General features: G+C 52.0%; 1 protein-coding gene across 1 annotated transcript in view; it reads left to right on the forward strand.

Moving 5' to 3' along the window:
• The window catches only part of ASH1L (ASH1 like histone lysine methyltransferase), a 95,153-nt gene that overhangs the window by 53,934 nt on the left and 17,773 nt on the right, over positions 1–23,446 (forward strand). The window contains 13 exon segments of the mRNA XM_061551177.1: positions 1,892–2,035; positions 2,909–3,361; positions 3,682–4,666; positions 4,961–5,293; positions 6,336–6,430; positions 10,390–10,463; positions 14,934–14,979; positions 15,173–15,296; positions 16,892–17,098; positions 19,156–19,302; positions 20,645–20,753; positions 21,798–22,025; positions 23,070–23,164. Coding sequence (XP_061407161.1) covers positions 1,892–2,035; positions 2,909–3,361; positions 3,682–4,666; positions 4,961–5,293; positions 6,336–6,430; positions 10,390–10,463; positions 14,934–14,979; positions 15,173–15,296; positions 16,892–17,098; positions 19,156–19,302; positions 20,645–20,753; positions 21,798–22,025; positions 23,070–23,164 — 3,040 coding nt within the window.

Raw genomic sequence — 23,446 nt, forward strand, 5'->3', positions numbered from 1 at the left:
GGTTTGTAGCGCGGGTGCGCTAACCGCTACACCCGCCGCTCCCCACTGTTGACCCCCCACACACACACGCACATGTCCTGGCTTGCATGCGTACGCAAAGCACCGACATGAGACGTTCGCTCGCACTTGCACTCAATAATAATGCGCCTGTGTAGTTGATAAGGGTGCGGAGCTTATGTGGAAAGCTCCGGGTGTGGGGGGGGAGTGGGGTGCCTTCAGAATAGCATTGCTCTGAATGAAATTCAACGCTCCGAGATGGACACACGAGGACGGCAATTATTTACGTCACTTAATACAGTACTTTAAGTGTCTGTTTCTGGTAACAATGTGTGGGTTTGGGGAGGAGAAAAATACCCAGCCCTGGGACCTTAAAGAAACATCACTCTGCCACTAACCAACCTCTTCGCCAAACCCACACCACCAGTCGGCAAACCGCATCATAACGCTCCCTGGCTGACCCGCCCGCCCGCCCTCAATTCGCGTTCGTTTATTTTGACAGCCGGGGAAGGGGAAGGAATAGTGTCGCTGAGGACGCCCTGTTCCTTACGCAAACGCGGGGGGGAAGCGAGAGCGTTGAACAATCGTGGGTGGCGTTGTTGGGAGGGTGGTGCGAGGTGGGGTGGGGGGGGAGTGTGTCGTGCGGAGGGCATGAGATAAGGTGGGGTGGGAGGGGGAGCCGCTGAGAGAGAAGGAGCCGGGCGTGGAGAAGTGGTTCTGTCTGTGGGAGCCGCCGTTTCGTTTGTGTGGACGGTGCCGGTGATGAGGTGGAGGGGGACGGGGTTTGGGTTAGAGGCCGTCGCTCTTCCTTTAACAGCCCACTTGACAGCGGCGCGGCCCCGTGCGGTCACCCCCTTTGGCCGCAAAGCAGGAAGTTATTTGAGGAATTAATCTCGGCTACGTGCTTCTGCGGTGCTTGACGGCTCCACTCATCTATGGCCCCTGCTGTAGGCGCCACTCATCCATGGCCCCCTGCTCCAGGCAGAAATTGGTCAATCGCCCTCCCACCCGCACCACACACGTGGACCAGAGGGGTTATCGTGAAAAAGTTTTGACACCGTCTCAATCCTTTGCCGTGGTGGCCATTTTCTTGGTTCTTTCGGTAAAGTCACGTAGAAGGGAAGTAATAAAATAATAAAAATAAAACATAATAAAATAATTCTCACGACGTTTCGGCCACAACGCAAGCAGCCGTCCTCAGGTGAAAACCAGGTCCGTCGAGGCGACAGAGTCTGAATGGTGGCCATTATGAACCCACGTAGGCAAGACTCTGGTGTATAACTCCAGAATCCTCTGGGCCGTGACGGGGGGGGGGGTCAGGAGTTGCCATTCAAACGAGCGGGTTCGTGAGCGCCACTTACGTGCAGAATTTTTTGAGCCTTGCCCCCCCCCCCCTTGTGCTGTTACACTTCCATTGTTTCCCAGGTTTTTCTTGCATGCACAAACAAAAACGCTCCTCCAAAAAAAATGAACTTTTCCAAACGTCCCAATGTAACTTTGTCTCGCGACTTGGAGCGACGGATGAATTAACGTAATTGTATATGATTCTTCTTGGTTCTTCCGGTAAAGTCACGTAGAAGGGAAGTAATAAAATAATAAAAATAAAACATAATAAAATAATTCTCTGTCGGGGAGACAACGTCTGAATGACGCTGTCTCCCCGAAAGACCTGGTCTTCACCTGAGGACGGCTGCTTGCGTTGTGGCCGAAACGTCGTGAGAATTATTTTATTATGTTTACTTTTTATTATTTTATTATTTCCCTTCTACGTGACTTTACCGAAAGAACCAAGAAGATGAATCCCTGCAGTCACGAAAGCTGTAAATCGAAATTGTATATGATTGTTTTGTTCAACCCGGTACCGTACGTTTTTTTGGCATCGTTTGGCACGCAGGCATGGTCGGCCTGTCGGCGCGAGACCGTGACCGTGACCGTGCCGGGCGGTGCTGGCCCCCAGGAGCCGGCCCGCTGGGCAATGGAGCCCCGTCGATGGCCGGTGGTCGCAGGAGGTCACTGTCGGATAGCTCCAGAGAAGCAGGTGGGTGGGGGGGGGCACCGCGGCAGTCACAGCCAACACGCGTGCGTGAGGGGGGGGGGCGGGGGTCGTGGTGTGTGAGGTTCTTGCCGCCGTTATTGTTGCTTGTAATGTAAACCGTTGAAGACGAATCGCGCGTCCGCGTGCAATTTGTAAGTGGTTTCCAATGCGCGTTTAGCCTCGGATGTATTTTAGTGAACGAGCCGCACGTTAGCGACGGTGTCATGGCACGGCTCGAGATGATGAGTCTCGTTGGCGCTGGATTTTTATCGCTTTGTTTTGGGGCAAGACTTTGATAAATTTGGCCGGTTTTCTCGAGGGTTAAATTTCTAGCGGCTACACAATGTTATCGTCAGTTGCAAAATATTCTCAGCCGTTAATCCACTATTGGGTGAACGCCTGCTCACCCCACATGGGTCATTGGGGTTGTTTGACTGTAGCTCGTCAAGCTTTTTAGTGTGGGTTGGTGAAGGGGAAGCCCAAAAGCAGTTCATAGGCTGACGTGTTAGCCGTGGTCAGGAATTGAACTCGGGTCATATAGTTGTGCCTTTGATTGCCATATAGGTCTGGCTTCTGTTTCTGTGTGCATGCAACATTATAAGTAAGTAAAGTGTGCAGGTAGGCGAAGACCTCCAGACAATGATATCACGGGCCTGAGCTGGATCTCAAAATATGGTTCAGCTGCATTTAAAAGAAGCGCTGTCCTTCACTTCCGCTCGCAAAAATCTCACGACAGCTCCGTAAAGCAAAACCTTGGAACAGTTTCAACTTCGCAGAGTCTCACCCGTTAATTGTGGCCTCCGAAACCGCTATCGTAACCGCAGTGCCACCGGCACCTGCAGCGCTAACCGGTCCTGCCGTCCATTCGTCCGACAGGCTCCGCTGCGGGCGTTGGCAGGTCCGGCAGCTGCTGCGGAGGCGGTGTCGGAGGCGGCAACGCAGGCCGCATGGCGGCAGCGGCGGCGGCGAGCTGGGGTGGCAACTGCTGCGGTGGTGGCGGTGGCGGCGGCGTCGTCGTCGTCGGCCGCACCAAGCGCAGCGAGGCAGAAGCCATGCGGAGGCAGGCGAGGCGCGAGGGCCGCGCAGCGCTCGGCCTCGAGCGGCTGCAGGCCGCCAAGCGGGGCCTGGTGCACGTGGGCCGCATCCTGCGCGCCAAGAAGCTGCAGCGCACCCTGCGCACGGGCAACAACGTGCCGTGCGAACGGCGGCCGGGCCGACCGCGCAAGGGCCCGCAGGGCGCCGCGGTGGGCGTGGGCGCCGTATGCCTGCCTGCTCCGCCGCCGCCGCCGTCGCTGCCGCCGAACTTGACGCCGTTTGGGAATCGTTGCGGTAAGCGGGGGGGACAGGCTTGGCTTGACCAGCGTTGCATAGCAGGTGTTATAGGCTTTGGACCTAGGCGATGGGCATCAGAGGCGAGTGCAGACAAATTAATTGTTGTACTGTACTGCTACCGAAAGTATGATCCCCCGCCTTTATCAACCCGCACTGACCTGCGCGGTGAATTACGGTTAAACAAATCACGCAACCCACACTGGCATGGACTAAAGGAGGCTCCTCGTGTGTACGCACACACACACATGCACTTTTCTGTTTAAATAACACCCGTCGGGGCTCGGAAAACAACAGTTGTTGGGGTTCCTGCCTTTCAGGTTCACTGAGCGTGGGATCACACGGCGAGGCAGGGAGGGCGGTGGCCCCCGCGGAGGAGCCGTCCAAACCGCCGAGCGGTGCCTGCACAGGGAGGCCGCTGCGCGTCTCCCGCGCCCACAGGCCCGACCCCGTGAGCGACGCCATCGAGTCGGTCGTGCAGAACGGCCCCGAACGGCACGACCGGCCGAGACCCGCCGTCCCGAGGCAGCGGCGACGGCGGAGGCCTCAGAGCCCGAGGAAGCGGCGCCAGTGGCGGGCCCGGGCCGCCGCTAGGGGCCAGCGACACCGCCCGGAGGAGTCGGAAGGGCGGCACAAGCGGCCCGAATCCCAGCAGGAGCCGCAGGACGGGCCGGAGTTGGCGGAGGTGGGGGGGCGGCCCCAGTGGCCCAAGGGGGCCGAGGGGCGGCCGCCGCGGCCCGAAGCGCCGGAGGCGCGGACGGAGCGAACGGACGCGACGGACGAGCGAACCGTGCGGCCGGACGCCAAGGAAGGGAGGTCGAAACGGCCAGACTCGACGGACGGGCGGCCGCGCTGGCCTGAAGTGGCGGAGAGGCGGCCAGTGCGGCCAGATCGGCCCGCACGGCCAGATCGGCCCGTGCGGCCAGATCGGCCCGCGCCCACGGAGGGGCGCTTCAGACGGACAGAGGCTGCCCTGTTGGGCCTGCATGAGGAAGTTACTGGTAGCCGCCGGCAGCGACAGCAGCAGCGACAGCAGGAGCAGCAGCAGCAACAACAACAACAACAGCAGCAACAGCAGCAGCAGCAACAACAGCAGCAACAACAGCAGCAGCAACAACAGCAGCAACAGCAGCAGCAACAACAGCAGCAGCAACAGCAGCAGCAGCAACAGCAGCAGCAACAGCAGCAGCAGCAGAACAGGGGTCAGAAGCGGAGGCGGGCAGCCTCTGAGACGCCATATGACGGCGACCAAGAGCAGAGGAGCAAGAAGGCGACGCTGGAAAGGCCGGGTGTGGAGGAGTCCAGGTGACGCCACAGTACACACAGGCGCATTAGGCCTGTTGCAACGCATTCATTTTGCTGATTTAAATGGGTTCTCCACTCGGCGCTACGTGCATCGTATTCTGCGCATGACAGTTGATTGCTTATAATTATGTGAAATTACATGCAAATGTTTTGTCGTTGCCAAAGTTAGCCTAAGATGTATATAAATGCAGATAAAAGAAAGGATACCTTTGCAGATGACAATAGTTGGTGGGCACTTACAAATAAGAGGAGTTTGGCCGTCTGTATATATATATTTCTATTGCATCACACCAGCTGCAGCCAGGCCGCCAGTACGGAGGCGGATTGCACCCAGAACCGAACTCCGTGCCCCGCCGCGGCCTCGTCTCCTTCGACGGCCACCGTAGCGCCAGCGCTGCCCGCCCAGTCCCCGGATGAGCAGCGGGCGGCGCCGGAGGCCCCATGTGACCAGAGGGAGGAGCGCAGCGAGGGCGAGTTGCCGCCGCCGCCGGCGGGGGCGGCATTGATCGCCCCGACGGCAGGAGCAGCACAAGCCCCAGCGCCAGCCAAGGAGAAGAAGCCTCATCGACCGCCGAAGAAGAAGCATCAGAAGGCCGGGCTCTACTCCGATACCTACAAGGACCCCAAGTAAGGGGGGCGGCAGTGTCAAGATAGCACTCGCAGTCTGCGGAATCCTTCACAGATTTGTGCCTCCCTACCTCTCACTCACTCTACTCCCCTCCACACACGCTCCTGTCTCTCTCCTCTTAATCTCACTCTACTCCCCTCCACGCACTCTCCTACCTCTCCCCTTTCATCTCGCTCTACTCCCCTCCACACACTCTCCTACCTCTCCCCTCTCATCTCACTCTACTCCCCTCCATGCACTTTCCTATCTCTCCCCTCTCATCTCACTCTACTCCCCTCCACGCACTCTCCTGCCTCTCCCCTCTCATCTCACTCTACTCCCCTCCATGCACTCTCCTACCTCTCCCCTCTCATCTCACTCTACTCCCCTCCATGCACTCTCCTACCTCTCCCCTCTCATCTCACTCTACTCCCCTCCACGCACTCTCCTGCCTCTCCCCTCTCATCTCGCTCTACTCCCCTCCACACACTCTCCTGCCTCTCCCCTCTAATCTCACTCTACTCCCCTCCACACACTCTCCTGTCTCTCCCCTCTCATCTCACTCTACTCCCCTCCACACACTCTCCTGTCTCTCCCCTCTCATCTCACTCTACTCCCCTCCACGCACTCTCCTTTTTCTCCCCTCTCATCTCGCTCTACTCCCCTCCACACGCGCTCTCCTGTCTGCCCTGTCTCATTTCACTCGTACGGAATTGCGACTATGAAGAGTAAGAGTTATACTTTTAACCGATGTACAAAATGAAATATTTCAGACACGTGGCTCGGCATGACGGGGGATAACCTGGGGAAACTTGTTGGTGTTTGGTAAAGTGGAAGGAAAAAGGAACCAAGGTATACAGAGACCAAGATGGGCAAACAGATTGTATTATAAATGTAATCCGAAAACCAGTTAATACCATTGTTATATAGCAAGGCCCAAAATCGGCAACAGGGAAGGATCCTCGTCATCAATGGAAGTCTCCAATGCTCACAGTTAATGAACGGCCAATGTAAGCTCACGCTCTCGTAACCGTTGCGCGTAATTTTTTCCCCCTTCTGCAGCGTCAAAAGCCGGCTGAGCTTATCCAAGAAGGAGAAGCTAGAGTACGTTCCTGGAGAGCACGACCACAGCCTCCTGCCAGCGCCCATCCACGTTGGTGAGCGGAGCAATCGCCCCGGGTGGGAGTGCGTGGGGGGGGGGGGTAATGATTCACACTCATCTGGAAGGCTAAATCGCACTCGTATCGTCCGTGACATCACGTAATGTTTTATTTTTAATGCAATAACGCTCTTTGCACTGAACAGGGCCTCGTCGTTAAGATGCATTTTGCTTTTTCGATTTAAAGCTTCTTTCGTGACTGCAGGGATTCATCTTCTTGGTTTTTTCGGTAAAGGCACGTAGAAGGGAAATAATAAAATAATAAAAATAAGACATTTTATTTGATTATGTTTTATTTTTCTTATTTTATTATTTCCCTTCTACGTGACTTTACCGAAAGAACCAAAAATATGCATTTTGCTTCTTGCCTTTAATAGCTGGTAAACCCAGCAGCAGCTGCATTTCTCTCACGAGCTTGAATAGTTGCTGCTTTTTAATTGTGTCCGTGCACCAAAGCACGTGGAATGCGTGCGTTCCACCTCGGCAGGTCTGGGAGGTTGAGTAGGGACTGAGCCCCTTGCAGAGAGTGCGTGAACAGGCGACAGTCAGACATCGCAGGTGTTATCAGCTGCAGCAGGGTGCTTGGGGAGGGGGGCGGTATGGGGGTTATGTGTTGTGCAGCAGAAAGCAGCACGGCAACATCCATTGTTTGTTCTCTTAATTGAATGCTCCCCACCTTCACCAATGCTACCGAACCGGCGTAATGAAGTCCGGTGAGATAACCACCGATGGCCCGAAAGGTGTGTGGGGGGGAGGCCCTCGTTCAGCAGTGGATCAATGAATGGCCTGTACATGTGTGGAGGCGTTGTAGTGAAGTTTTCCGTGAAATATATCAAAATCAAAGTGGCATGCCTGTCAACCCCTTATGAGTGCCCTACCTTATTACAGACCAATTCAGACCTTATTGGTCACCCCGTGCCCCTTATACATCTCAACAGTCTTCCTACAAAGTCCCATCGCAAAAAAAAAAACAAATAGACCAAAATAAAATATTGGCCGCTTTGAAACTGCTGTACGCCGTATGGACCTGAAAGCTCAATTTCCCTGTACAAGAATACGGGGTAAACCGTTGTGGGATGACACGTTATGGGTTTGTAGCGCTAACCGCTACACCACCGCTCCCCACTAATCAACTCGCGCACGCATCAACCACCACCACCACACAAACCCTTCTCTCGCCGTAACGACTAAACAACATCGACATCGCTCGTGCAAACTCAACGAAGTGTGCCCTTGACAGGTACGAAGGTGTGGGGTTACCTGCTCAAAAGAGCTGGGGGGGGGATGAGGTGCGTACCTGTCTACGGTTCTGTGTCGATGCTGTCGTCCGCTAGTAGTTCAATAACTGTTGATACAGCTATCGTGCTGTGACGGTTCCACCTGAAGACGGAAGCTTGTGTTACCTCCGAAACGTCGTGATTTTTTAATTTTTTTTAATTTACTTTTATTAATTTAAATTTTTTACCTACGTGACTTTACCGAAAAAACCTAAGAATATGAATCCTTGCAGTCACGAAAGCTTCAAATCTAGAATTAAGTTCAATAACTGTTTGCAATTCCTATCGGGACATGGGATGTCGTGCAGAAAGACCGTTTTGAGTTTCTTATGGCTGGGATCAGTGTCCGTATCAGGGGCAGGTTCATCCATAAGACAACCGTTGCTTGCACGATAATGGACGTCTATTTTATTTCGATAACTGCGCCACCGCAAACCGTACAATCGATGAAACGGACGAGTCTCGTCGAATCCCTCCGCCGAGTTGAAAAGCGCAGTTCGCGGTTGTCATCCGACTGTAAGTAAAAAGAAAGCGAGCCCTTTGCCGAATATATTTAAATAAATAAACGTGGAACCGTGGCAGGGAGCTAAAATAAAAACCACACGGTAAACATTCCAAGTGTAATTACAGTGTGCACGCACACGTGTGTGAGTGTTTGTGCGTGTGTGTGCGTGCGGTGTGTGTGCGGCGGCTGGCCGAGAGGCCGAACGGGCAAATGAGAAGCAGATGGAATGTGGGCGCCATCCCAGGCAGGCCTCTGGGATGTTTAAGACCTTCAAAAACAAAAAAAATATCCGGTTCACATACATTTATATTTATTTTTTTGTCATGCACACGGCTCCCAAAAAAATGTTTGTTAGGATTTTTATTTATTTATTTTGTCCCACCTCTCCTTCCTGTGCGTTGTGGAACAATGGTGGGGTCCTGAGATTTTAGTATATCTTTATTTTATATTTCTATAATTATTGTTGCTTGAAAATTTCCATCATTGGGCCGCTTGGCACAGCTGCCAACGCCACAGCCGTTCGCTCGGTCGTCACTCGACCATGGGAAGAGGCGGTAGGGTGGTGGTGGTGGGGGGGGGTGGGTTTGGCTGGTGATGGGAGAGTTGGCGCGCGAGCGGTGGAGGAGAAGAGAGGGGCGTCTTGTTGGCTCGGAGAGACCTGTTTTCTCAGCCTCGTTTCATCTCCGATTTCACGAGCCGCCCAGCAGGCGAGCGTCGGGGCCCGGCCGTCATCGCCGTCCCGCTTAGCGCGACAAAAACCGGCCCTTTGTGCAGACGCGCGTCTCTCCGCGGAGGGAGGCACGGGCGCGAACTCGCCATCATTTTGCAGCTCGCCGTATTATTTTAACCTTCGCGTACCGTGTTGCAATTCCGCCACGAAAATAATCTAATGGCTTGCCGGTCAGCATAAGGCTACCATTTGTGGACGCGTATCCTTTCACCCTTGGCAATATGCTTGGCTTCAGTCTCTTTGACGGTGGCTACCCGCCGCCACCACCCCCGCTTTGAACGTCAAAATGGACCGGTCCAAATCGTGGAGCACCTGCTGTTCTTGTTGTTGCACGACAGGTGTGTGGGCGACGTGGCTATGAAAGGCCCGTTTTGTGAAGAGGGTCGGATAGACATTGGCTGAGGAGGTCGGTTGCGGGGAGAGGTTGACTTATTCTTGTCTTCAGTTTAAAGTTAGTTTTGCGGCCAAGTACCGCTGTGCAGAGAGACCAATCTTTCAGTGTTGAAGCCAAATTGTTTAACCCAGGTCTCCTTTGACAAATGGATATTTTTTATGCAATTTTAGTTTTTTATGATAAAATAATGCATGGATCCATCCACCGTTGTCATAATTTGCGGGGATTTTTTTTTACCATACTTGACCACACTGGTCAACATAAGTTGGTGAAAGGGGGGGGGGGGCGGGGATAAATTACCCATGGGCAGTAATCGAGCTCAAGCCGCCTGGTTCATGTGCTACACCATTGTGCCACCACTCCCCCATTGAAGTAGTTATCGGATAATTAACTTTTTTGACCATCAAGGAACTTTGTTGGTGGAGAAGGCCGAGGTGACGGTCGCACAACTCCTGCGTGCATCGGTGTGAGTCCCTGTCAAGAAGAGTGAGGGATGGGAGGTGGGGAGCTCCCTTGGGTGTTGTGGGTGTCAGGAGAGATCCCTTGGGTTGGTGTCAGAAGGTAGAAGTTGATCCGCACTCTTTAGCCATGCGTCTGTGTGTGTCCGTGTGTGTGTATCTCCGTGTCTGTGTATCTCCGTGTCTGTGTGTATTTGTGTGTCTGTGTGTCTATCTCCGGGTGTGTATGTCTGTGTGTATCTCCGTGTGTGTGTATCTTCGTGTGTGTCTGTGTGTGTATATCTGTGTCTGTATGTGTCTTTGTATCTCTGTGTGTGTGCCCGTACTCCACCTGATTGGGCACGTAAAGAGATGTGCACCGCTAAAGTTTCTCTTCGCAGCCACTGACTCGCGCCATTCCACCTCTCCAGAAAACCCACAACTAAAAAGATGGTTCCGACACTTGATTTATAAGATCTTGTAAAGAAACGTGCACCTGTGAGGTTTCGCAACCTCGTGTACTACCGTTTATTTATCCGGCAACGCGCAGAGGCGGTGCGACTCGCGGCGTGCTGATGTGTCCTCCCTGTCTGTCCGTCTCCCGCGTCGTGCAGGGAAATATCTCCGCCAGAAGAGGATTGACTTCCAGCTCTCGTACGACATCCTGTGGCAGTGGAAACACAATCAGGTGAGCGTCGGCCGTGCGAGGAACACTCGACTTGGAGAAGCCAAGGGAGCTCTCTTCTCTGATAGCTGCACTCTCGTTTGTTACAGACAAACAAAAACATTTAAACTTAATTTGGAGCTTTCGTGACTGCAGGAATTACTCTTTGGTTCTTTCGGTAAAGTCACGTATAAAGAGAAAATAATAAATTAAATACTAGCATACGACGTTTCCATTGCAACACAAGCAATCATCATCAGGTATAAATGAAATAGAAACACAAATCTAGTATACTTAGAAATGTAATGTAATACAACAGAGAGTCGGATAACATAACAGTCAAACACCCTACCTGGTTGATTACGTTCTTCCTGAGAATGCTAAATTTGAGAGAGAGATAAAACACAGAACCAGAGACATATAGACAGACATATAAGCAGACAGATATCACAGAGATACATAGAGAGAGACAAACATAGGCACACAGAGAAAAAAAAATAATTACAGCTCATTGTTGCTCTGGCAACAGCGACGTCGTTGACGTCATTGCGGTGATATTTCACGAGATATGGCGGTCGTCCCGCGATGATGTTCTTGCGGTAATGAAACTTAGAAATCAAGTTGGACAGCCCGGTTTAAGTAAATGAACAACCCAGGTAAACATCTACAAGACAAGGCCTGTAGGTATTTCTGGGTTCTATATTACTTTAAACTTGCTACTCTCCATGTGTCTGGGGTGTATTACCATAATGATAATGACCCTTTATCTGTGAAATTTGTATTGAGTCTAACAATGAACAGGTGAAAGAGCAAGAGTTACTTCATAAGTAGGCATTTATATCCACGTAATGATCGGATTCTCATTTGTTACATCTGGTTTGTTCTGGCTTGTTTTGTTTGTTCTATCATGCTTTGTTCCATTAGACTAAACAATATTTCATAATTCACCCCCCAACTCTGTCTGCTCTGCGGTATGAATGGGAACTCCACGGTCGATGCAGTGGGATTAGGTGTGGGTGCTCCCACCCCTTCTAAGACGTCTCAGCCAGCCTTTTGACCAACAGTGGTCATGAGCAAGCAATTGCAGGGCTGCGTCCTTATCTTTAATACACGCATGCAAAGGTGATATATTCTTAAAGAGTGCAACAGAGACCCGGCGACGCACAATAATGCACCGTCTTGTCTTCGAGTCTCAATAGCTTAGGGATCCAACGAGACTTGCAGGCATCGGGTGGATCTCGCTGCCGTGATTGACCGCTAACGAGCGGGAGGCGAGGCGCTCGTGATTTAGTGAGTGTTTGGGCGTCCGTAGGCGTGCGCTTCGTGCCGTCTCGGTCACTGCGGCGGCGGCGGTCAGCGGCGGGTGCTTCCTTGGGGTGCTTGGCTGCGTGGGTGAATGAGCGAGTTGGCGAATGAGAGCGAGCGGTTGGGAAGCTGGGTGGGTGGGTGGGGTGAATGGCTGGATGAGTGAGCGAGTGAGCGAGTGGGTGGGTTTTGGAGATAAGCTTGGGTCATTTCATACTCGCCAGGCCACTGCGGGGAGTAGTGGCGGTGATTCACCGCAGCCCTGGGGCGTTGCGGGCGGGAGAGCAAGCGAGAGAGGAGTCCAGCCGGCATTACGAGCGTTAAGAAAAAAAAGTCTCTTCCTCTCCCTGCCACTTCTCTGAGTGAAAGCCTATCGCTGGTGGCTGGGGGGGTGGGGGGGCTCTAGAGGCAGGCTCGCAGGATTTAGGGCCACGTCTGGGCAGGGGGGAAAGTAAAACTCGCCCTGATTTACGGCGACCGATGCTCTCTGCTTTAAGTCCCGGGGCCCGGTGTTTCCGGTGACCTGTGGCCAGAGCTCTGCTTGGCTGGCGGTGATGTGGCCTCGCAGCAGCAGCTGAGCTCCGCGGTAAGAATCCGGTGGCCACCCTGGTTTTTGCCGCGGGTGTAACAACCTTGATGATACCGGGCGGACCTCCGGTTCACGGTGGACGTGAAACGTTGACATCCTTTTGCGAGAGTAGGCCGTCAAGTTCCAGCGTTGGGATCCAAATTAGCCAATTCTAAAATTACCCCGCAAATATACCAATTTGGCACATCGATAGCAACATCTTCACGTATTGCCAAAACTTGGCAGGGCCCTCCTGGGTAGAAAAAAAAATGTCGACACTCGTTGAGGTTTTCCTGGGTCAACAATGCTGATAATAATAATGGTATAGATGATAGCAAGTGCAAATGTGCAAACCAGCAACAATGAGACTTTGCAAAGGAAACGGACGTATGAAAGGCAGTAAAGAAGAGACGAATGGTACGATTGAGCGGGACAAAAAAGGATCGATTCTGGAATCTAATCCTGACAACAACTCATCGTCGCATCACACTGGGGGGGGCGGTCCCAGTGAGTGACATTAAACTTTAAAGCCCTTCACCCCACAAAGCCATGCTTTCCCCATTTTGCATTTCGTGCAACTGAGCATCCAACGCGGTGGAAGAGAGAGGCACTCCACGCAAATGTAAACACTGCAATCTGGCACATCTGCTTCGAGCCTCGAGTGGGAATGGATTAGATTTTGCCATAAAAGACACGGTTGAAGGGAGAGGTGGGGAGCGGGGTGGACGTTGTGGTGGGGGGGGGGAGGGGGGGGCTACTTAGCTGAGCCGGATGCGGCGAGGAGGTGGGGGGGCTGCGTGAGTGCTGCAGGGAAAGGGGGGCGTGCGTGCAGGGGTGGGTGGGTGGCATCTCTCTTCCTCCGTTTTTTTTTTTTACGTGAAATTCCCCATAGCGCGGATGTGACGCAGAACTTCTCTCGCCTCAATGAAGGGGGGGGGCCTTTCCTCAAGCTGGTTTTTATTTTTGCTGCTGTAGGTCTCGTTGAAACGAAGTTTGCACACCAGCGCAGACATTTGCGCCCTGGGAATTTTTTGTTGTTGTGCGTATGAATCGATGAACGGTAACATGTAGACATGTCTTTCTTGAAAAGACTTAGCCAGCGGATGGTTTCATTTTGGGGTGTTTTCGGGAGTTTGTTACAGCGCCTGCACCGTCCGGCATGGTGGCCGACTGTTTGGCTTTGACGTGCGGGGGAGCGTTTCGGCAAAACCGCGTTTGACGTCCGCTCAGTCCATCCTCTCCCTTAGCTGACTTTATAAAGCGAGCACCACTTTCGGTCACGTGAAAACAAAAACGCCAACCCCCACCAGAAGAAATATGGAATTTCGACCTAGCCGCCAAGGGAGATGAACACCCCACCCCACACTCGTGTGAGCAGACACGCTCAGCCCTTGTTGGTTTCGCAACAGTGGAATAAAATATCCCACTGCGAATGGTGCACCACAGCTCCCACGAGCTTCCTCAAAATTCAGATCTTTACTTTCCCTTCAGTGTCGGGCATCGATCACGCGGGAGTGAGTCGAGAAACTCTAATCGCATCAAACACCACGCAACCGCCGGACGCTTTTGTGGCCTTGCCACACAGCTCTCCGATGCACGTTCGGGGTTTGTACCACGCGTTGTACATGCACGATGCCCGACGATTTCGCCTCACGTCCTCCTGCGACCTTTCTTTAGGAACTCAATTGAGCCCAGGTTCAGTTCCTGAAGACGCCTGCTGGCACGCGGAGCGAGACGTTCGTCGTTGTTTCCCAACAACATGCGGCGTAACTCCTCCTCCTCCCCCCGCCCCGAAAAACGCATCGGGATAGATAAGGCACGCTACGACGGCACGGTCGCCCCGACGCCGCGATGTAGCGGCAGAGGCCCTCTGGGAATCACGACAAGGCCCTGTCGTCTACGCATGGGAAGTGGCTCGCCGGCGGGGCCACAGGGCGCGTGAATATTGTTTTGCTCTATAAGCCCCGAGAGATGTGGGTTTTCATCGACCGGCCAGACTGCCCCTTCCCTCCCGCCTCTCCCGGCCATCTGGTTCCCCGGCCGCACACACCGCCATTCCTTAAATAATTCAGCGCGGTGTTCGTTGTCTGTTTTGCCGCCAGGCTGCGCGGTTCAAGCGCGGGGCAGGGTTGTTTTTCCTGCCGCCACCACCCCCTGCCCCACCCTCCCCGTCGTCGCCACCGCCGCCGCGCACAATTCATGAATCTCAGCCGTTGTCGGTGAAAATTGTCCGTGTGCGCTGCACGCGCGCCCGAGTGCTTATTTGTTTTGCATTATCATTTTGATGGAAAAGGAATCGGGCATGCATTGAAAAGCAAAGAACTAAATATATGAATATTATTATACGTAAATTGGGATGGAGCAGTGGTGCTTTGTGAACCTGCCGACGTAGGTTCGATTCCCAACCGTGACTCATGTCGGGGGCGAGCGGTGTTTGGGGCGGTCCCGCAACAATCCGTACTTCCCGGCGTACGATCAAACAACCGCCACGACTGACACGGTGTGGAGAGTCCTTCATTCAGCGGTGGATATGTACAGAGGGCTCTAAATAAATCGTACGCGAATAACAATTCGCCTTTTTCATGCTTCTAAGTTTATTTTTCTTTTTGTTTTGATTGCAGCTCTACAAGAAGCCGGATGTCCCACTCTACAAGAGGATTCGCTCCAGTGAGTTAACGCGCTTTGTCATGGTCAAATGTCCGTGTGCCTGGCATGCCCAGCGCAGGAATTATCCCGCGCCAGGTACTGACCACGCTCGGTAGCCCCCCTTAACCCGCCACTCGTGTTGCCGATGGCGACGACGACGACGACGACGTTGGTGATGACGTGGTAACAGCTGGCCGTCTCGCACGCCCCACAGATGTGCACGTGGACGTGAAGCCCCTGTCGGGCTGCGAGCCGACGACGTGCAACTGCAAGATGCCCGAGGCCGAGGTCGGCGCCATCCGCTCGCGCAACGGCTGCGTCGAAGACTGCCTCAACAGGTGCTTATAGCAGGGGGGGCAGCAATGCCGGCCCGGGGGCAGTCCTAGTGGGGATGGGCAATGGGGGTGGGGGGCAGTCCGGGTTGCTGGGGGCAGTGCGTGGCCGACATGGGTGTCCTGGAAATCAACGGGCGCCTTGCCCAGGGGGGTTAACAGTGGAGATATGTGAGAACGGCGGGACCTGGTGATGCATGGGTAACGTGAGAAACCGGGAGAGATGGGAAGAGCAGCTGGGAAGGGCGTGGGGAATTGTAGGGTGGCAGCAGCAAAATTGGTGAGGGGGAGTGGAGGGATCTGGGATGAGTAGGGAAAAGGATTGGGTAGCCGGATTAGTGTTGTCATTGTTTTCGGCCTGTAACTTGCTATTGCTGAGCAACGTCCTACCTCCATTCTTTAGTTGTCCCGGTCCAGTCGTGGCCTTTGAGTTCTTTGACTTTGTCTCGCAATCTCTTCCGCTGTCGATACACTCGGTAGTTAATTTAGTGAAGTATGGTCAAACCTCTTAACTGACATGAGATGGGGAGGTCTTGGTCCGGCAGTAGATTGAATTACAAAGGGGCTGTATACAGTTGAACCTTATGGCGGAACCCCGTGGTCCCGAATAAACGGAAGTCAAAATCGTAAATAATTTTTTTATGTTTGGCGACTCCGTCCCACCGCGCACATAAGCGCCGTGACCCACCTGGTGCGGATCATTCTGTTATGTCGTCCATGCGCAGAAGAAACAAAACTTTGATTAGCACATAGCGTCGAGCTCGTCGAGAGGAATAGATTGCCGTGTCGTTCACCTTCAACAGACATAAAATGACGTCGCAACGCAGTTTATGCGAAAGCCGGGGGCCTGTGGGCCTCCCGGGGGCCCGCCATAAGGTTCAGTTGATCAGCGATTAATTATCCAGCGTGCGATTATCCGGAATTCAACATTATCCAGCCGTCCCGGGCCGATGTTTATTTATACCAATTTCCTCTAGTGAACAAATGTAAACACTGAAAACACACATACACAACACATAACAACATGTTATACAAGAATGTGCAAAAATAAGCTATTTTTAATAATGTGATTATCCGGCGTTTTTGAAAATCTGGCGCCCCCTTCCCCCCCAAAGCCGCCAGATAATTATCGATCGCTGTATTTGCAGTAAACATTATTACGATGCTGATTATTACCACCGGCTGGTTGTTGGTTTGTCGGTCAGTTAATGAGTAGTAATAGGTTTTTACCCTTTCAACTGGTACAAAAACTCACACCTTTATACAAGGCATCATGTTTGCAATAACCACAACACAAACAGTCAAAATGCAAACAAAAAGAAACAACTCTGATGATGATAATTAAATGCACTGTCCTTGAAGTTGATTGGTCCACACCCGAAACAGCTTTTCTTAGAGCCTAGTCTCCATTGGTGTTGGACCAGATGACGCCAAAAGGCGTACAACTCAAAGACAGCGCACTATCAGAGTATTGAGAGCTCGGGGTAAGCATTTACACTATGAGACCTCCTTTACCAGTGTGGTCAGTTAATGAGTCGGTTAGTTAGTCGGTCGGTTAATTAGTTGGTTGGTTGGTCGGCTGTTGGGTTGTTGTTTCGCAGGATGATCTTCGCCGAGTGCTCTCAGGGCACGTGCCCGACCAGGGACCAGTGCAGCAACCAGCGCATCCAGCGGCACGAGTGGGTGCAGTGCCTCGAACGCTTCCGCACTCACGGCAAGGGCTGGGGCATCCGCACCAAGGAGAGCCTCCGCGAGGGCCAGTTCATCATCGAGTACCTGGGGGAGGTGGTCACGGAGAACACCTTCCGGTGAGACCAGCGCACACGCACGCACGCTTGCGGTACGGTGCAGAAACGCATCGGAGAGCTGTTTGGTTGGAAGTGGCTCGTCGTGCACTGCGCTACGAACTCGGCGACCTGGGTTCGATCCCCTTTCGCGGCCTGCATCCGTGACGAATATCTGGACCTGACGTACTTGAGTACCTGGTGTGGTTTGTAAACATTGGCACTGGGGAGACAAAGGCGGCCGAGTGTGGGTCCTGGCCACACAACGCCTCCATGCACCGTGCCAGCAATAACACTGGTCAACAACAAACAAACAAAATTCTGGCCTGGACTTTTGCAGCTGTTTTAGACTAATTTCAGGGTGCTGATTTCAAATCGGATCTCAGATTTGCTCTATCACATCTCATTTTTATGCTATCGGCATACTCCATTTTCATTGATTTGACCCGAAATTAACTGTGTCACTTATGATTGCAAGTTGTTGCGAGTCAGTGACTGCTTTAGTGTTAAAATATGGCGCTGTATTTTTAGGTCAGTGTGTTTATAATATCATTTTATGTAGATATCCACATTTATTAAATATTTTTCTTCTGCAGTTTTTATTGAAAATGCAATATTTGATATCTCAAAAACCTGATGTGATAGACAAAAACTGATGCCAGATTTGGAATCAGCATCCCAAAATTACCTTAAAACCGTTGGAATACCTTATGCCAGAAAACGTGTGTTGACCAGTGTTATCAATGCATGCTATACAGAGGATAGTTGTGCGTATGGTTAAGGCGTGTAACGATCCATTGATTAATATTGATCATTAAGCTCCACGATACGCGCAGTGAATATTTTGTTTAAGGATCAATCGGTGTGAGTTGCACCGTGTGTGGTTGTTTGGTCGTGAAGGATCCGTAGTCTTGTAGCTGGCCCTGCTTTGCTTCTGCGATCAGATGGGACCGAGTATGCAAGGTGACTGGGTCATCGGTCGCAATTTGTGAAGGATTCGGGTTGCTTTAAAGTGCCTTTGAGTGGTTCTGTGACAAAAGGCAACGGTATGAATGTGATTTTTTAATATATTATTATTGTTACTACAATGTGAAAGAACGTTAGTGGTTTTCTCTGGTTTATTAGTTTTATTTAAAGCACATTTTCAATATGTTGTGGATAATCCAGCAGTAAAGCAGTGGGAACGCATGAAAAACAATCAAGTGAGTCCCTGTGGTATTGTTTTTCTCGGTTGGTGTTGGGTTTAAAAGGAGGCAGTTCATGTGAAGGCATTGGTCCTTGAGGATTATTTAATTTGATCTGGCAACCCATATACGCACGCACACACACACGCGCGCGCGCACACGTGCTCTCAGCCACGCTTTTCACTCTCGCACGCACACATGCCCACACTCTTGCACACTGACCCACTTACCCCACATATCGACACACTTATCCACCCACATGCCAACCCACAAAACCACACACACACACACGCATCCGCTAACACATGCAGGCTCCCACGTGTGTGGTGGGTTCAAGCACAGATTCCAGGACCCATTTGGAGCTCACCTAAGCCCATTACGACATCGTCGTCGGCTACAATCGCGATCAGTAGTAATGACGTCATGCTAACCGTTGCAGCATGTTTTACAGATCCGGAAGAATCGGTTGTAAAAATTCATAGCAACCTCTACAACATGATACAATTAATGTAAAAGACGGTTACTTTTTAATGTAGTGAAAATTATTCGCAACGTACAACATACACGAATCGGAAAACATTTGTTCTAAATCGCACAATTCAATAATTTTTTTCTGATTTGAAAAATCTCATTAATAGACGAGCCAAGGCATCGTGTGACACCTCTAGGAGGTACAAACACATAAGCCCTCTTCACCCCTGCTGACAGCAGAGCAGTGTCTCGATGGTGACCTCTGACCTTCAGCCCTTGCGACCCCCCCCCCCGCCCCCCATGTCTGACCCAGCGTCCCAAATTCCTAACCTCCCCCCCGCACCCAAGCCACGCCTGCCTGGCCCGTGCTGAGCCAAACAATATCCTTCCCCCATCCCGCCTCTTTGTCTGTCTGTCTGTCCGCAGGAACCGCATGATTGAGCAATACCAGAACCACAGTGACCACTACTGCCTGAACCTCGACAGCGGCATGGTCATCGACAGCTACCGCATGGGCAACGAGGCGCGCTTCGTGAACCACAGCTGCCAGCCCAACTGCGAGATGCAGAAGTGGTAGGCGCTGCCGGCAGCACGTCAGGACGCGCGGACGGCCACGTTAGCGCCCCCCGCAGGGATCGGTCGCATCCGCCCTTCTCCTACGCAGTGTGTCATCAATAACGTGTTTGTAGTTTTATCGACCTCGCTCTCCACCTGCCGTCTAAATATAATTCTGTGATATTGGATGACATCTTCTTGGTTCTTTCGGTAAAGTCACGTAGAAGGGAAATAATAAAAATTAAACATAATAAAATACAATTCTCACGTTTCGGCCACAACGCAAGCAGCCGTCCTCAGGTGAAGAACAGGTCTGTCGGAAAGACAGCGTCTGAATGAGTTTGCGACAGACCTGTTCTTGCGTTGTGGCCAAAACGTCGTGAGAATTGTATTTTATAATGTTTTATTTTTATTATTTCTCTTCTACGTGACTTTACCGAAAGAACCAAGAAGATGAATCCCTGCAGTCACGAAAGCTTTAAATCGAAAATTGGATGACATGTTTGTACGTATATATTTTGTGAACGTCTTTCCCGCACCATACGTCGTCAACGGAACGAATCGGAGACGCTGGGCGTGGGGGAGTTAAGGACAAGAAACCAAACACAAAAAATCGTGCCGCCGTAATACGCCGACACGACCGTGTGGCCGGGGGGTGTGGCTTCCTGCAGGGGAAGCGTGGCCCGTGGCACGGACGGCCACGTGGGAAACATGTTTGGAATGTGCGCCGGGAACATCGGCACCGACAAATAATTCTTAATACACAACGTGAATGTAACGCCTCGCTAAACACCGCGTTTGCTGGAGGCATGAACGTGGTAACCTTGTGTTATTCAAGCTGGCGGAGGGTTGGGGGGGGGTGCCATACCACTGAGTTTTAGGCAAGAGCGGAGAGCAGAGGTCGCAACCGGGTCCCTGATACCCGTACCCTACCCGATACCCGGCTACCCGTACCCGGCCGGGTACGGGTACCCGTTTGCGACCCTGGTGCGGCCGGGTACGGGTAGGCCGTGAGTCACTGGTGAGTAACCGTTTGTCACTCATTTCCCAACGTCTTGTCTCTTCTCACAATTCAAGTTCCTAGAATCAACCCACCGGCGCCTGCAACATGGCTTCATCCCAGAGGTCGCAATCGGGTACCCGATACCCGTACCCGGCCGGGTACGGGTAGGGTACAGGTACGGCTGGGTACGGGTACCCGTTCGCGACCCTGGTGCGGCCGGGTACGGGTACGGGTAAGGAATCAAAACCCGTTTACGACCTCTGGCGGAGAGTGCTCGGAAAAGTCGCATACGTTATGCCATTGTGTTGATGGCGGGTCGCGATGTAAGCATCTCCCCCTGCCCTATCCCTTCCACAGGTCCGTGAACGGCGTGTACAAGATCGGCCTGTTCGCTCTGACCGACATTCCGGCCGCCACGGAGCTCACATACGACTACAACTTCCACGCCTTCAACCTGGAGAAGCAGGTCAGTCCCCTCCCTCCCTCCCTCAAGATTCGGGCACATTTTTGGTGAAATAAAACTCACAATGCACTGAAAATGTATCTCTTTTCTTTTCTCTTAATCATCACCCCAAATCGTCGCAAGTCATCAAACCAATGGGGGCGGGCTGCTGAAACGTCACATGCTGCTTAATAATAATAATTAATTGGTAATAATTGACATTTATGTGTAAGGCGCCTTCCACTATTGTGTCGAGACGCCTTCTTGAGTCTGTGGATCGCGTGTTTTTCCAGTCCAGGACGCTGTGGCCCCCATAATATTTTCAGGGTTGATTAAAATAAGTGTGTAACGTCTTCTTGGTTCTTTCGGTCAAGTCACGTAGAAGGGAAATAATAAAATAATAAAAATTTAACATAATAAAATAAGTCTGTCGACAGACCTGGTCTTCACCTGAGGACGGCTGCTTGCGTTGTGTTCGAAACGTCGTGAGAATAATTTTATTATGTTTTATTTTTATTATTTTATTATTTCCCTTCTACGTGACTTTACCGAAAGAACCAAGAAGATGAATCCCTGCAGTCACGAAAGCTTTAAATCGAAATTTAAGTGTGTAACGCTTTTGGGGCAGCAATAGCAATGCGGAGTTTCCACCGCTGACTCGAGACCATCCAATGGCAGAGCCAGGATTTTCAGCAATGAAAAATGATAGGAGTTGTTAGGAAGTAAGGACTTGTCCCTTGCTTTTTATTCGACGCATGTGCGGCGATGGCGCAGCCATCGATCGAGGGTCGAATTTGAACCGCGTTGTGTGATCGGCATCGCGCTCGCTGTATACGCAACTGCGCACAATTCTGTGAGTCACTTATAACTGCTTTGCCGTTACTTATTGCCAATTTTGGACTCGGACTATTGTCCTATCATCTCATAGAGTCCCTGGCACGTAATAATATGCTACACAGTGGCAGTGGGGGTCGCAAAATGGTGATTTATCACTAACAAGTGAGTCTGTATCGTCGCCCATCGTCCACCGTGCTCCACTGAACACTCCCCGTGTATCGCTTCCCACAGCAAACGTGCAACTGCGGCTCGGAGGTTTGCCGCGGCATCATCGGTGGACGCAGCCAACGCCTCAACGGCGCGCTGGGTCGAGCTCCCGGCCACGGTCGCGGCGACGGCGGCGGCGGAGGTGGTGGCGGCGGCGGCAACGGCGGCGGCGGAGGTGGCGGCGGCGGCACCAAGAAGCACAGCAGCCGCCCCAAGCAGCGGCGCAAGTCCAAGCACCGTCTCAAGAAGCGCGTACGTGCTTTGGCGGCGTCTCGATCGGCAGCAGCGATGAGCAAACCAAGAGTGAAATGGGGGAGGGGGGGGGTGCAGGGTGGAGAGCCGCAGATTGAGGATAGGAATTTGATTTCGATTTAAAGCTTTCGTGACTGCAGGGATTCATCTTCTTGGTTCTTTCGGTAAAGTCACGTAGAATGGAAATAATAAAATAATAAAAATAAAACATTATAAAATAATTCTCACCACGTTTCAGCCACAACGCAAGTCATTCAGACTGTCTTCTCGACGGACCTGTTCTCCACCTGAGGACGGCTGCTTGCGTTGTGGCTGAAACGTCGTGAGAATGATTTTATTATGTTTTATTTTTATTATTTTATTATTTCCATTCTACGTGACTTTACCGAAAGAACCAAGAAGATAGGAATTTGGTTTTGGGGTAGGGATAGGGCCCAGAGGCTGGGGGGAAAGCCATTCGGGTTCGTGGTTGCGGGAGTAGGACTTGGTGTCTCGCTAGCGAGTGTGGTTAAGCTTGGGTGTTAGCGCTGGGGCGTGTTTGGCTACTTTGGGTAAGTTAAATGGTTGCGCCGGTGTTTTGCTGGTTCGTGTATTTATGGTTATGGCTAGTTTGGCAAGGGCCAGACAGTAATAGGCTTCTATGCTACGGTTAAGTTGGTGAGTGTGGTTAGGGTTATGCCATGCTCTAGTTTGCTTACGTGGTTTGGATCAGGGTTAGTGATATGGGGCCGGTGGTTGCATGTTGTTATGGCCAAGGCTAAGGTGTAGATCTCTCGTGTGATTGTGGTTTTGTCTAGCATGTGGTGTGCTTGTGTGTTTTAGGTTTGCGGTAGGACAAGTGCTTGATTGGTTCGTGTCCCATGGTAGGGGTGCTCGTGGGTGGCTAATTTGCTCCGCGTCTGGGATAGTGCCAGGGGAGACGCACCCAGGGGTGATGAGCGTAGCCATAACGTGATGCTCACTCATGGCGGATGGACGATGAGCTGGTGGTGGTGATGACGGTGTGTGTGTGTGTGTGTGCGCGTGTGTCCGTGTGGCGCACAGAGGGGACAGGCATCCGAGGAGCCCACCCCGGCTGCAGCGATGCCTTCCAAGCCACCCCACCCCATCCACATGAAGCCCATGTCGCACAGGGAGAGGTGAGTCACGCCCAGGTACATTCAAGCTAAAATCACACCGGCCCCTCCTGGCAGAGGCTGGAACGTAACCGGCTAAGGCCGGCCATATCCCGTTGCAGAGATCCGATTCGCATGGATGGCTGCGTACGGTGCAAAAGAAATTTAACGTACATACAAGGCGATCAATATGAAGGGTTTTTTTTGGGTTAGATCGCGTAAATGTTCATGTGTCCTTCAACCCGCAACCACCCGACACAGCCAGTTAGTAAAGTTTGTCATGTAAACATTACGTGCTTAATTATT

The sequence above is a fragment of the Lethenteron reissneri genome, chromosome 1 (genome assembly GCF_015708825.2).
Source record: "Lethenteron reissneri isolate LAM-NWPU_2019-01 chromosome 1, ASM1570882v1, whole genome shotgun sequence".
NCBI classification, from domain to species: domain Eukaryota; kingdom Metazoa; phylum Chordata; class Hyperoartia; order Petromyzontiformes; family Petromyzontidae; genus Lethenteron; species Lethenteron reissneri.